The sequence below is a fragment of the Centroberyx affinis genome, unplaced genomic scaffold, assembly GCF_046629955.1.
Source record: "Centroberyx affinis isolate AG114_WGS23_722 - 3 ecotype Tasmania unplaced genomic scaffold, CSIRO-AGI_Caff_v1 ptg000434l_1, whole genome shotgun sequence".
NCBI lineage: Eukaryota > Metazoa > Chordata > Actinopteri > Beryciformes > Berycidae > Centroberyx > Centroberyx affinis.
In genome coordinates, this window is record NW_027279098.1 from 1 (window position 1) to 14,463 (window position 14,463).

The following is a 14,463-nucleotide window of genomic DNA, read 5'->3' on the forward strand; positions in this document are numbered from 1 at the left end:
GTCCCTGTGAAGAGTGAAGATGATGAAGAGAAACCTCAGTCCTCACAGCTTCATCAAAGCCAAACTGAGGAGAACAGAGAGGCAGAGCCTCTAGCCAGCAGCTCAACTGAACAGATGAAAACAGAAGCTGATGGAGAGGACTGTGGAGTATCAGAACCAGCCAGGAACTTAGATCCAGCTAGTCATTTACAACCAACTAGTGATGGCAAGACTTCAGACTCTTCTGAACCTGAGACTGAAGACAGTGATGAGGATTGGAAGGAGACTAGAGAACCTCAGTCAGGTTTAGACTCACTGAAAAACAATGAGATTCCTCAAAGTGATATGGGATCTCATACCGGGGTGACACCCTTAATTTGCTTAATTTGTGGCAATAGTTTTAGTCGAAAAGACCATCTGAAGAGACACATGAGGCTCCACACAGGAGAGAAACCATTTAGTTGCACAGTTTGTGGTAAAGGATTTCATCAGGATGGAAACTTGCAGGTACACATGAGAAGCCACACAGGGGAAAGGCCTTTTCTGTGCTCAGTCTGTGGCAAAGGATTCAGCCTTCATGTTGGAGTCATTACACACATGAGAATTCACACAGGGGAAAAACCTTTCAGCTGTTCATTCTGTAACAAAAGTTTTAATGAGAGTGGAGCGATGCGAAGACACATGAGAATCCATACTGGGGAGAAACCATTTATTTGCTCAGTTTGTGGTAAAACATTTGTTCAGAAGAGTCATATGCAGAAACTCATGAGAGTCCATACAGGAGAGAATCTCTACAGCTGCAGTGTTTGTGGGAAAAGCTTTTTCTGTCAGTCAAACAGAAACCATAAGTGTGTTGGTGAGAGCAGCAGCAGGTGAAGCTGCAGAGCTGCTGGTTGAGCTGAACTGTTCAGCAGGAACAGAACAATAAACTAGAGACACATCATGATAGTCCATCATTCAGGAGGAAACCCAGACCCTTCTAGTCAGTGTTGTGGTTCGGGATGCAGCCAGATCTGAATACTGCTCATATACATCTTTTACTAAACAAAGCGTTTGTTCATTTTCTCACTGCAAGTACAAAATCTGTCATGAATAATCAACTACATGAATTTGACCAGAACAGTGTGATTAGTTAGAGTTAAAAACTATAATCTACAGTGAAGTTTGTTGCAATAATATATATATATATTTATATATATATTAACAGCCTGCAAGTAATTACAGTCAATAAAGGAAGATTGTTTTAATATGGAAATGTAATTACTGTCATGATTAACTCAACATATTCTACAAATTCCCTGTGGGAATTTCATAATATCGACCTCACAAACATTCAGTTAATTTGGCTTTGGAAACACTGTGTCACCTTTTCTGGAAATTCAGTGTATTGGCTAATGTAAGGATTTGTCTTATGGAGTGTGGGCTTGACAAAAAATGTCTCGTCGCTCAGCATTTCAGTGCAGTGGTATTTATTTGGTGCTCCATAATAAAAAAGAAAAATAGACGTCCATTTAATAAAGGCAAAAGAAAGTATTTACAAAAGCAAAGCACTAGAAAGCGGCTCCAAAAAAGCAATGGCAGCTACAGTTCTGGGCACAGCCAACCCCAGTCTGCTGTAACTGTGGAGGATGAGCTCCCGTTGTACTCGATGGGAGATACCATATACCCATTAACAATTAATCAACCTAACATATGTATAAAAACATCTGCAAATATCCACAATGTTTATAACAATATAGTAAAACATGCTAGTCCATAATATTAAGTTAACTAATTGTTTACAATGATAAATCCACATAATTATTGATGATTATAAATTGTGTCTTAAATACATTACAGGGAGGTAAACGGTGAAGTATTTGCAGAGCCAGAACTAGGCTTTGTGGTGCGTGCACTCACTACAATGACAGTGGGAAGAAAGGGCAGTGTGTGTGTGAGTGTGTGTGTGTGAGTGTGTGTATGCCAGTATGTGTAAGGAGCGCGTTTACCAAGTGCTGCCCGCGGCTAGTGATGGCTTCTCCGTCACATCACCACCCTCCTCTCCTGCCGTGACGATGTTAGGCAGCCAAGAGAGATAGTCTGCAGTCATGTTGTCCTCTCCTGCTTTATGGCGCACGCAGAACTCGAAAGGCTCAAGCTCAAGAAACCACCGTGTTACTCTGGCATTCGATCCTTCGTTGTTTGGATCCAGGTCAGCGCTCTGTGGTTTGTATGAAGATCAAACTCCCTGCTGAGGAGACAGTACCTCAGGCTGTCCAGGGCCCACTTGATGGCGAGACACTCTTTCTCAATGGTGGAGTACCTGGTTTCCTGAGGTAAGAGTTTCCGACTAAGGTAAAGGACAGGCCGCTCTTCCCCAGGTTCTCCTTGTGCCAGCGCAGCTCCAGTACCCACCCCCGAGGCATCCACCTGGACAAGGAAGTGCCGATTACAGTCTGGGCTGTGGAGTACAGGAGAAGACCACATGTGGGCTTTAAGAGCCTGAAAAGCACTTTCACATTCGGCTGTCCGCCTCACTGGGTTGCTCGCCAGCTTCGTCAGAGGTGCGGCAAGAGCGGCAAACTGGGGAACAAATGTGCGATACCATCCTACCAGACCAAGGAAGGAGCTTTTCTTTGTGTGGGGTCTGTTGGTCTGTTCAGGATGGCTTCTACCTTGTCCACTTGTGGACGGGCGTCCCCCCGTCCTAACTGGTAGCCCAGGTGCTTTGTTTACCGTCTTGCCCACTCACATTTCTGCAGGTTGAGGGTTAAGCCAGTGGCATGGATCCTTCCCAGGACCCTGTGCAGATGTTCTGGATGTTTGGACCAGGTCTGGCTGTAGATAACCACTTCATCAAGGTAGGCAACGCTCCAGTCTTGCAGCCCCCAGTCCATCAGCTGCTGGAAGGTTGCCCGTGTGCCGTGGAGGCCGAAGGGCATGACAGTGACCTGGGGTGTCTGGAAGACAGTGAGGGCCTTTGATTGGTCATCCAGTGGGACCTGCCAGTAACCTTTGCAGAGATCCAGTGTGGTCCAATCCTGTCCAGCAGGTCATCAATGCGGGGCATGGGGTAGGCATCAAAGAAGGAGATGGCATTCAGTTTGTGGAAATCAATGCATGATGACAACGGGGCTGCTCCGCTCACTGTCTGAAGGCTCGATGACTCCCAGCTCCAGCATGGTCCGAATCTCCTCCTTCAAGGCCCCGACAAGTCGCTCTGGCACTCTATAGCAGCACTGGCGTACTGGCCCTGGTCAGACTTGACTCTGATGGTGTGTTTCAGGACATTGGTCAGCTCTGGCCTCTGCTGGAACAGCTGTGGAAAGACATCAAACACCATCTGTAGCTCCACTGATTGGTTGCCATCAAGGTGGCAGAGGTCGACCTTCTCAGGCCCCTTCCAGGCCTCCACAACCCCTTCCGACTCATCCTCCTCTGCAACCTGGCGGACCGAGAGGGTTGTGCTTTTGACTGGACCCCCTCTCTTCTTCCATCCCTTCAGCAGGTTGATGTGGTAAATCTGCCGCTCTTTTCCCTTCTGGGTGCAGAACTTCATAGGTGGTCAGGCCCACTTTCCTCACCACCGTGAATGGGCTTTGCCAGTTAGCAAGGAGCTTGCTATAAGAGGATGGCAGGAGGAGCAGAAGAAGAAGAAGAGGAAGAAGACTTGCCACTTGTCTCAATCTTTTCCCGTATCAGACACAAACTTTCTGAAGATACGTTTCAGAGTCTGATTAAATCTCTCAACCATGCCATCCGTCTCAGGGTGGTAAGGGGTTTTCTTCAAGGCAGTGATCCCCGACTCCTTGTGCCGACGACCCATCAGATGTGAAGTGAAGTTTGTTCCCTGGTCAGTCAGGATCTCCTCAGCGATACCGACACACGAAAACAGCTGGACACTGAGGGCACTGATCAGCTTTGAGGTGGTAAGCAAGTCTCAACATGCATTAATTTAGACCAGTGATAAGGACTACTATGTCAAAGACATGTGGGTATCTGAAGTTATGGAACAAAGAGAAAAGGCGTGCTCCACTCCAAACTTCAACTTCTTCAGGTGCCGACTCAAGAAACATAAGCTATATAGAAAAATGTCTGCACTCAGGTGTAAATATTTATGCCAGTCTTTTATTTGCACAGCAGCTATAGTTCGTATGTGTTTCAGCCCTTGGTCTTCCTCAGAGTTTCCGTGGTATCTGAAATTAACCAACACCCCTCCAGCCAATCAGAATCAAGTATTCACCCAGGCCGTTGTATAATAAATATTAACAGATGATATTTTGAGCGTTGACTTTTTTGTCATGTCATGTTTCCTCTAGCAGGAGGAAGTTGAGCCACTTTTGAGGGAATATTGAGATTATTTTGATGTGTCTCTGGTCTGTGGAAGTTGTAGGTCTACTGCTTTGAACCTGCATTTACATGCTTAGTGTAACATTGCCTTGCTATATTTTGTAGCAATATGTGCGCTTGACTAACATTGTCGGCTCTTTTAAATAGTCGCTATTTCATGACTGTTCGTGTTAAATATAATTTAATTTATAAAACTGCCGCTTTTGACATTATTATCTCTATTTTAAAATATAGGCCTAAATATTTTTTGTGGGGCCCCTTGAGTATTGGAATCTGTTGAATCTAAAATAGCGAAAAGGTCATTTTTTATTTCAGTTCGTGACTCTAAAGTTGAATCTTCTCGTGCCCCTCCAGGCCGGCAGGAGGCGCGCTCTGCTCTTTCCGCTTCACTCAACAAACACGAACCACGTTGATCCGGAAGTCAGCGGCTCTGTTTACTTTCCCGCTTGCTGCCTGTGTTTGTTTGGCGGAAGGCTAAAGTGCGCAGAAAAGGAGTAAAATGTGCGCCGTGCAGCTGCTGAGGGTGTCTGTACAGGAGCGGATCAGCGCCGCTGCTGAAGACTTTCTGCTGCTGGTGGAAAAAGGAAAAGAAACGGCTGAAATCCCGGAGCTGAGAGCGCTGCTCACCGAGCGGCTAACGGCGGCTGCGGAGGAGATTTTCGGGCTGTTTGAGAAAACCGTGGCGGAGTACGAAGACAAAGTTCACCGGTCAGAGCAGGAGATCCGCCGCCAGAGGAAGCTGCTCGATGTCGTGTTGAACCCCGAAGTGAAGCTGCACAGAGCAGGTTAGTCAGTCCGGACCGTAGCTAGGAGCAGCGTCAAGCTAGCCACAATAAGAAGGGGTGACTTCCGGTCACAGCTTTCAAAATAAAACCCTATCTACCAAAATATGTTGCAACGTTTTTTGGGTAACTATTAAAGTGAAAATAAGGAATATGTTGAAGATGAAGCTGTAGTAAATGAAAGTAGTAAACTGTGTTGGTTCTTCTAAAGGGAAACGTCACTGTTCTGTCCACCCCAATGCTTTTCCAAAAATGACGAATGAAGTTTTACGCTCGTGAAGGGGAACTCACCGTACTTCTGGGGTTATTCTTGTTAACTCTAGCTGACATGATGCTGTTTTAAGTCACCTAGTCTGCTGTGGGACCTTTATTGGATAGGTTTGTATATTGTAATTGCTGGAATTCCTATTATTATCATTATTGTTAATATTATTTTATTTTTGTTTTTTCCCCCTGTATTTTAGCCAATAACTCAGCCATACATTGATAACTTTTTGTCCATTTTGGCATATAGACAGTCCCGGTCAACCGCTACTGGGATATAAAAAATGGCACCGATTAGCCCATAGGGGGCGCTATAATAAGCTCCCAAAGTCTAAGACTCATACCCGCCGTCCCGTTAGTCGTAGAGTTCCGAAACTTGGTATTCATATGTATCTGATCATGGTGAACAACTTTGCCAATGGGACCTATAAGCTCCGCCTCTAAAAATTTTCCCCCATTTTTGATTTTTTTGAAAAATCTTCTTCACATGAACCATAAATCAGAATGACATCAAATTTGGTATGCAGGCTCATTGGATCTGCACAACTTTGGCACAAAAAGTTCAAATGATTGTAAAATCATGCCACAGTAATCAATCAGCTTGAAACATGTAAGAGTGGTCAGAAACATCATAATAAAACGACCTGTCAAAACACATAATAATATGTTGACATTTGAGCAAATTACAGCCCTTTGAAGTTGTTGTTATATTATAACAAAGACTCCATTTCCCATACTTCCTTGGGTGCTCTTATGAACAAGTCAGAATGACACAAAATTTTGTATACAGGCTTCTTAGACTTGCCTTTACTTTGTTTTAAAGTAACTAGGGAATTGGTCAAAAAATGGTGGAGTTAGTGACCAATGCAGTGGAAACCTTCTTCTTAAATTGGTTTTATTGGAATGAGATTATTTGATTTATGCTCACTCTGTGTGTATGTGTGTATTTCAGTCTTCCCTCCAGCCGTCCGGCAGCTGGTCTGTAAAGAAGAGGTTCCCCCTGAGCAGCAGGACTGGAGCCCCAGTCTGGACCAGGAGGACCCAGAGCCCCCACACATTAAAGAGGAGCAGGAGGAAGTCTGGACCAGTCAGGAGGGAGAGCGGCTTCAAGGGCCGGAGGAGGCCGATATCACCGAGTTCCCGTTCACTCCTGTCCCTGTGAAGAGTGAAGATGATGAAGAGAAACCTCAGTCCTCACAGCTTCATCAAAGCCAAACTGAGGAGAACAGAGAGGCAGAGCCTCTAGCCAGCAGCTCAATTGAACAGATGAAAACAGAAGCTGATGGAGAGGACTGTGGAGTATCAGAACCAGCCAGGAACTTAGATCCAGCTAGTCATTTACAACCAACTAGTGATGGCAAGCTCCTCTCTTCACACTCCTCTGAAACTGAGACTGCAGACAGTGATGAGGATTGGAAGGAGACTAGAGAACCTCAGTCAGGTTTAGACTCACAGAAAACCAATGAGATTCCTCAAAGTGATATGGGATCTCATACCGGGGTGACACCCTTAATTTGTTTACTTTGTGGCAATAGTTTTAGTCGAAAAGACCATCTGAAGAGACACATGAGGCTCCACACAGGAGAGAAACCATTTAGTTGCACAGTTTGTGGTAAAGGATTTCATCAGGATGGAAACTTGCAGGTACACATGAGAAGCCACACAGGGGAAAGGCCTTTTCTGTGCTCAGTCTGTGGCAAAGGATTCAGCCTTCATGTTGGAGTCATTACACACATGAGAATTCATACAGGGGAAAAACCTTTCAGCTGTTCATTCTGTAACAAAAGTTTTAGTCAGAGTGGAGCGATGCGAAGACACATGAGAATCCATACTGGGGAGAAACCATATATTTGCTCAGTTTGTGGTAAAAGTTTTAGTGAAATGGGATGTCTGAAAAAACACATGAGATTCCACACAGGTGAGAAACCGTACAGCTGCAGTGTTTGTGGGAAAAGCTATTTCTGTCGGTCAAACATTAGAAGGCATAAGTGTGTTGGTGAGAGCAGCAGCAGGTGAAGCTGCAGAGCTGCTGGTTGAGCTGAACTGAACAATAAACTAGAGACACATCATGGTAGTCCATCATTCAGGACTCTGCTCCTCGTACATGGATAACTAACTCCATGTACGCATTTCATAGTGAAGATGAATGAATGAATTGATCAAGCAACGTATGAGGAATGGAGCTCTGCAGGAATCCCAAACCCTTCTAGTCAGTGTTGTGGTTCGGGATGCAGCCAGATCTGAATACTGCTCATACACAGAAGTAAAGCATTTGTTCATTTTCTCGCTGCAAATACAAAATAATCTGTCATGAATAATCAACTGCATGAATTTTACCAAAACAGTGTGATTAGTTACATAGGATTATGAACTGAATGAAGCTCATTGCAGTAAAATCTTGTAAAAATGGATTACTTAGCAGCGTGCAAGTACAAGTAATTATGATCAATAAAGGAGGATTGTTTTAATATGGAATATGGAATTATTGTCATGACTAATTCAACATATTCTACAATATGTGAAAAATGGTCCGCAACTCCCAACAAAATGGTGCAAAATACATAGATATTGAAATTCTACAAGTGGTGGACCATTTTGTTGGTAGCTGTGGACCATTTTTCACCACATGTTTATGACTCTACCCTGGGACCAGCACCCCAACCTAACAGTCTAAGAAAGGCTGCTAGTAGTGTCAGCAGTTTACTTCTAATATTCTACAATATATTTCTTAAGTAACAAATTCATTAACAAATTCCCTGTTTTCCTTTCTCTGCTATGAGAAATAATTGTTGATGATTGCGGATTAACAGAAATGATATGAAAACGGACTGTTTTCGGTCGTGTATATTACTGCAAAAGAAATAAAATTTGTTATGATATAACATATAACACCAAATTGTGAATTTCTTTTTATGGCAATGATCACAAGGTCAGAGAAGGTCCTACATAGCACACATAGATGAATTAAGGATATGTTGTCACTTGCATGTATCCTGATGAAGGAAAGTGAGTGTGCAGTTGGATTTTTGTCGTTACACTGACTGGGATCAGCCACCGGTGCATCCCTAAATCTAAAGACAGATTATTTCTTGTTGGGTGCAATAAATTTCCTTTGGGCATCCATTTTAACGTATTAAACTCCACATTATGCTCTCCAGGATGTCCTGAAAATCCTCCTGGATACTCTGGCTTTCCAAATTCATTCTCTATGAAGCAGCACATTTTTATTTTCTATTTTGATGACATCACAGCCACAGGTGTTAGTTCTCTGGTGTCTGACTTTAAGAGAGAATTCTTCACCAACAGGCTATTGATTAGGTTGTCCTGCATAATTACACCATGATAAATACTTAGCGAGAAACTAAGTGGGTTGTTTTCTTCTTTGGTTGTTTTTTTTTATTTTTTTTATAAAAGTTCTCTCTACTTATAATAACTGTGAGGTTTTAGTGAGGGACCATCTTTAATTCAGGGGGCAGTTTTGCTGACAGACCAGGTTCCAAGGCTGCCACTGGATACGACTCACCAATTCTGGATTGACAGAGTCAGTGGCAGTTAGTTCGCGGTCCTGTATCTCTGCCACACAGGTTCCCACAAATATTTTGAAGCAGTAGGCATCTGAAAATGGTCATGTGAGTACTATTGTAGAGTTTGTCCAGAAGGTGTCACTGTGGATAGGGAGGCTTAACTCAGTTCTGAGAACCTTTGCCAGTTAGAGCAGTGCACAGCAAATGGTCACCCACAGACTTGTCTCTCCTCAGATAGGCGACAGCACCATATTCCTGCCCTGAGGCATTGCAGAACACATGGATGTCACCGACACAGCTTGGGCAGCCTAGCTTTGAGCCGATGTAGCATCTGGGCAAGGAGATGCTTTGGAGGTCCAGATTTCTTTCCCATGTGGGCCATGAGCTGAGCAAGTTCTGTGGTAACAGTGGGGTATCCCACCTTTTCCTGCTTCACAAGCGCTGCACCAATACCTTTGCTCTTATGGTAAATGGGACAATATAACCAAGGGGGTCATAATGGCTAGCAAGGACTTTGTATGTTGTGCATTGTGGCCACCAGTCCATACAGCGACCTTGCAGTCCAACAGTGGATTCCCACTTGTTGTTTGGCTTTGTTGAGCTTGTTGTGTGTCCACACTGCACCCCACAGCCTCTGCTATCTCCCTTCAGGAACTGAAGCTTTCCCAGCGTCCTTATAGTCACACCTCCGGTCTACACAGTAGCTTACCAGGAGTTGTTCTGAGGAGAAGGTACAAGCAGAAATATGCGGCTCCCCCTTCATACCTCATTACATCTGGTCAGTCACTGCGGAGGCATGCAGCATTTCCCATGAGTGACATTTTCGAACTGCATTACAGAAGCCCCATCAGAAACTTCAGAACACTTCTTAAACCAAAGCACTCCATCACCATAAACCCACTTTGTCTTCTCTTGAAGAAGCTTGACAGCTTCCGTATCCTGCTGGTATCTGGTGGTGAGTTTCTTACTCCAGTATGGCAACACATCTATCTGCCCCAGTTTCTCCACCTGAGCATGGAGGTCAGGTGTGAATAAACTTCTGTGGGATGAGACTGTATCGAAACTCTGCTGGTCCACCAGGAGGGCCAAGACAATCAGGCTCAATGGGACTGATCGAATGTCATCATTTCACTTCTGAACTCACTTCAGGAGCTGCTCTTACTTGCTGTCCTCATTGTTTCAATAAAGGGGATGGGAGCATCACTAGTGAGTTAGCACTACCCTGCTAGTATCTGGTTGGCCAGCGTTTATAGACAAATACAATATTTATGAGTTCTTAGATGGTCCTGAGAGAATCACGGTTGGTATCAGTTTGATACCATTTAATTTATTAATCAGCAGAATAAGATAATTAATTAATTTGTCTGTCTGTCTGGGGTCCTTAGCATGAACATTTTTCTGGACTAGGACACTTATCCTGAGGAATATTAGCTGGGGTAGATTTTTTTGTATAGAGTTGGTACACTGTAGAGAAGCTAATAATTAATAGTTTAATAACCACAAGAAAAACAGATGAAGGTGAATTAACTGGTTTTATTGTTTTTGCCCTTTCCGTTAGATTATTGTTTGTAAGTAAAGAGATTGTCACTTTGTAATGACATTTTTAAATTGTTGTTTACATTCTAGCAGCCAATGGCATCGCTAGAAAGATTTGAGTCTCAGAAATAAACAGAATTCTACACAGTCAGACTTTGTTGTCACATCGTATCCTGGTTGTATTGATCCTGAACCTCAGATCAGGTATCGAATCGTATCAGGAGAGAAACAGATCGTCCCATCCCTAATGTCTAGCGTGCAAGAATGAGGCCTAGCTGAAAAGGGAAGTGTATCTCTTGTGCCAGTAGCCTCACGGAATAGTAACATAAACCGGATAACTGGAATTATATTACATTATACATTAAAAAACTGAAGAAAACTCCTCTGTAGTCAGGCTTGACGTTGCCGTGGTATTAACCCAGTAATACCCTGAAGCCAGAGGAAGACACATTTCTGGTTCCCTGTGTAGTCTGTTGTAATTTGCAAGGACAATAAACGAGATTGAAAAATTGCCCTGTTTTGTAAGATTTGCCAGTGACACAACTGTTGCATTTTTAAAATTTCATAAAAACTTTACAGGCAGCAGCACAAGATGTAAAGAAACCAGCCACTCCATTAAGTTTCCCCTCAAGAGTATATACAGTATAGGTTTTGCCCAGATCCTTTGTATCTTTATTATTATTATGAGAGATATTGTGAATACACCCTCCAGATCGATGTGTGGCGGTTTGTTTGCCAACCGCCAATAAATCCAAAGTCCTGGTCCATCTAGTCCAGTAGGTGGCGGTGATGAACCTTAAGATGGTTTGAAATGCCAAGAAGAGGAGGAAAAAGAAGAAGAAGAAGAAGCAACGCACAGTCCACAGTCCACAAAAGAAAACCTGGAAGATAGATGGAGCAAGATCACGGCTGCTGCTTGCCGCTTTTCGTGAAGCGGAGTATTACTTTCTAAAGTCTAGTTTCCATGTTTAATGAAGCAGCAGAAGACTGTGTGGTTATGGATAACTCTATCTGAACGGAGCTCGCGCCCTTCGCTCTTCTTTCTTAAGGTTTTACCTCAGACTCTTCTCCCGGTAGCCTACAAAGCTTTTTAAGTTAGCATAGCTAGCTAGCTGCTAACAGACAGACAGGGACGGAGCTTAGCAACACAACGCTAGCTAGCTAAAGAGACTGTTTGATATCGAGCAGGTTGTGTTTTGACTCAGTAAGCAGCGTTATTGTATAATGTCTAAAGTCCAGAAGCTGAGAGCGTTGGTGAAGCAGCGACTAACTGCGGCTGTTGAAGAGATATTTGGGCTGTTTGAAAGAACGATAGCAGAGTACGAGGAGGAAGTTTCTCGTTCAAAAGAGCAGAACGACCGACAACGAAAGCTACTGGACGCTGTTTTACATCCTGAAGTGCGGCTACACAGAGCAGGTTGGTGACATTTATGTCAAGTCTCAAGTCTAAATGTAGAACAGCAAGCCATGAAGTCTTTTGGCATCATTAGAAAAGTTTGTTCACTGGTAAATCAATCCTGTCTTCTAACACTTTATTATAGTTTAATGTATCCATATATATCACACTGTAACATCGTTCGGGCCGGTACGTATCCTTCTTCCCTTCAAAAAAATATTTTAATCCAAAAATAAATTTTAAGACTGGCAACTGCGTCAAATCGCCATGAACCATCGGCTCCCCTGTTCAAGAAATTAAATCTGTTATCCTTTTCCAACATCAGTATCTATCAAACATGTACCTTCATGTACAAATGTACGTTTCAAGCACAGCTTACCAAATGTTGCATTAAGAAGTCATGGGAGTGTTCATGTGTACGTGACAACCGTTATATTAAGAAATTATAACGGGTGGAACCTTTTCATGGCTGGAAGCAAGCAGCTAGCGAAAGAGGGAAGTACCTTGAAATCCAGGGGGTGGGGACATAAAAACGGTTAGAATGACTGCAAAATAGCATTGGTAATTCTCTTGGGTAAGAAGTGTTGAGTGCTTTCTAAAGCTCATAGCGACGCTACATAAAACGGGACACACACAGCAACAATGGAGGATATCGAAGGGTTGATTCTCGGTATGTGGCTGTTAGTCACGGCAAGGAAACAGATTTTATTTCAGAAGAGGCTGAAGGCAGCGAGACAGCAGACTGCTCTCTGGCTGCTCAAGGCGACTCAAGAGGGTAAGCTAACCTGGTAGCTAACGTTAGCATATGTCCCGTGTCGCGATGACGATTCTCTCTGACCAATCAGTAGTCTGCAGTGTTTTCACGTCACCGTTTGGTATCGCCTCAGCTCGCTTGGAACCTCGACGGAGGTGCTACGAAAAAAGTACCAGGTACCAGGTGATATGGTGCCTGGTACCTGGTACTCGCCCAGTGGAAAACCAAAAAAGGCGAGTCGAGTGGAGCCGGTACCATGCGGTGGAAAAGCAGCATTAGCCTCACAAAGAAGACGCTGGACTTTGAGCTCGGACGAACTCTGAGTCTATGACGGACAAAGGACTTTGTTGAATCATTATCGGTAGAGTTGTTCCGATACTGATACCAGTATCGGAAATGCCTCCAGTACAGCCTAAAATGCTGGATCGGATATCGGCGAGTACGCGAGTCTATGCACCGATCTGATATCACATAATTTATTAGCCCCGAAAAAAAATCAACTTTAAAGTAGTGTCACCAGTTTTCCTGCACTTTAACAATTTATTAAAGGAATTATTATTTATTCCTAGATTTATTTATTTATGTTCTTTTTCAGTTATGACTGACTGTCAAACTACATAATAAAAGAAAGTTCTATGGCATCATTCTCTGTATGTATTTGTTCATGTTTTCCAAAGGGTTTAACCTGAGCCAGGCCATACAACAATGATAGCAATCATATCACATCCATACAGGGTTAGTAGTATACAGCTGTTAAAAAACAATAATAATAATATATATATATTTTTTTTTTAACACACTGGTATCAGATCGGTACTCGGTATCGGCCGATACGCAAGTTCAGGTATCGGAATCGGTATCGGGAAGGAAAAAATGGTATCAGAACATCTCTAATTATCGGAGGATTTTATTCTTTCAAAGGACTTTGTTGGACTCTTTTTCTTATGCTGTTGAACCTTTTGGAGTTTTAAGGGTTTTTATCAAAGAAGTTGGTAAGAACATGCCTTTTTCCTCCTACTACAGTATGTGAATCAGGAAAGATATAATCATTTTACTACTGATTAGTTCGTTTCTATCTGTGATTTTGATTTTATATTTTTTGCATTTTTAACAACTCATCTGTATTGAGTTTATATCTCTCGACCTCAGCCTGTTATCCATTAGAAACCTGTGCTGCAAGAAGATTTGTACAGGCTAATAGGCCACTGAAGACTGAGGGCTGAGCTGGGACCCTGTACTGGGTCTGCCAGGCAACATTTTTGGCAAACAAAGGATATTCATCTTCTCTATTATCACACAACTCTTGGCCAATATGCCACAAAATACAGAGGACCATCACTTTGGAATACCAGTCCCTCTCTCTCAAAACCTGTCACTGCCAGTATTTAAGTCTAATATGACAAAACACCTGTGTCATAGTTAATGTGCTCAGTATGTGTGTTTATGTGTTATGTGTTTGTGTGTTTACTTGTTTGTTTTTTCTTCTTTTTTTTTAATCTCATTATGTTAAGGAAACAAATATCCATAGTATTAGGATAAAATATAAATATAAGGGCCAAACAATGCGCACAATAGCCTATTTGAACATAACATTACTGCCTTAACCCAACACAACCTAATATTATTGCACCAACTCTATTTTGTCGGTATCACAGACGCTGCTCTTGAATGGTTTGTATCAAATCTCTCTGACAGAAAAGTCTCTGTAGCTCTGGGCAGTTCTGTCTCTAAACCTGCACTTGTTACTTGTGGTGTACCACAGGGTTCCATTTCGGGCCCCATCTTGTTTTCAATGTACATGCTCTCTCTTGGCCATATAATTAGAAGACATCATGTCTCTTTCCATTGTTATGCTGGTGATACTCCATTGTATCTCCCTGTAAAGCCCAGTGCTGCAGG

General features: G+C 43.0%; 1 protein-coding gene across 1 annotated transcript; it reads left to right on the forward strand.

The window, feature by feature from the left end:
• Positions 1-77: 77 nt before the first annotated feature.
• LOC139642127 (gastrula zinc finger protein XlCGF8.2DB-like) lies at positions 78-1,115 on the forward strand. Its single transcript, XM_071516859.1, has one exon. The coding sequence runs from the start codon at positions 115-117 to the stop codon at positions 853-855; it is 741 nt and encodes a 246-aa protein (XP_071372960.1). The 5' UTR covers positions 78-114; the 3' UTR covers positions 856-1,115.
• Positions 1,116-14,463: the final 13,348 nt, after the last annotated feature.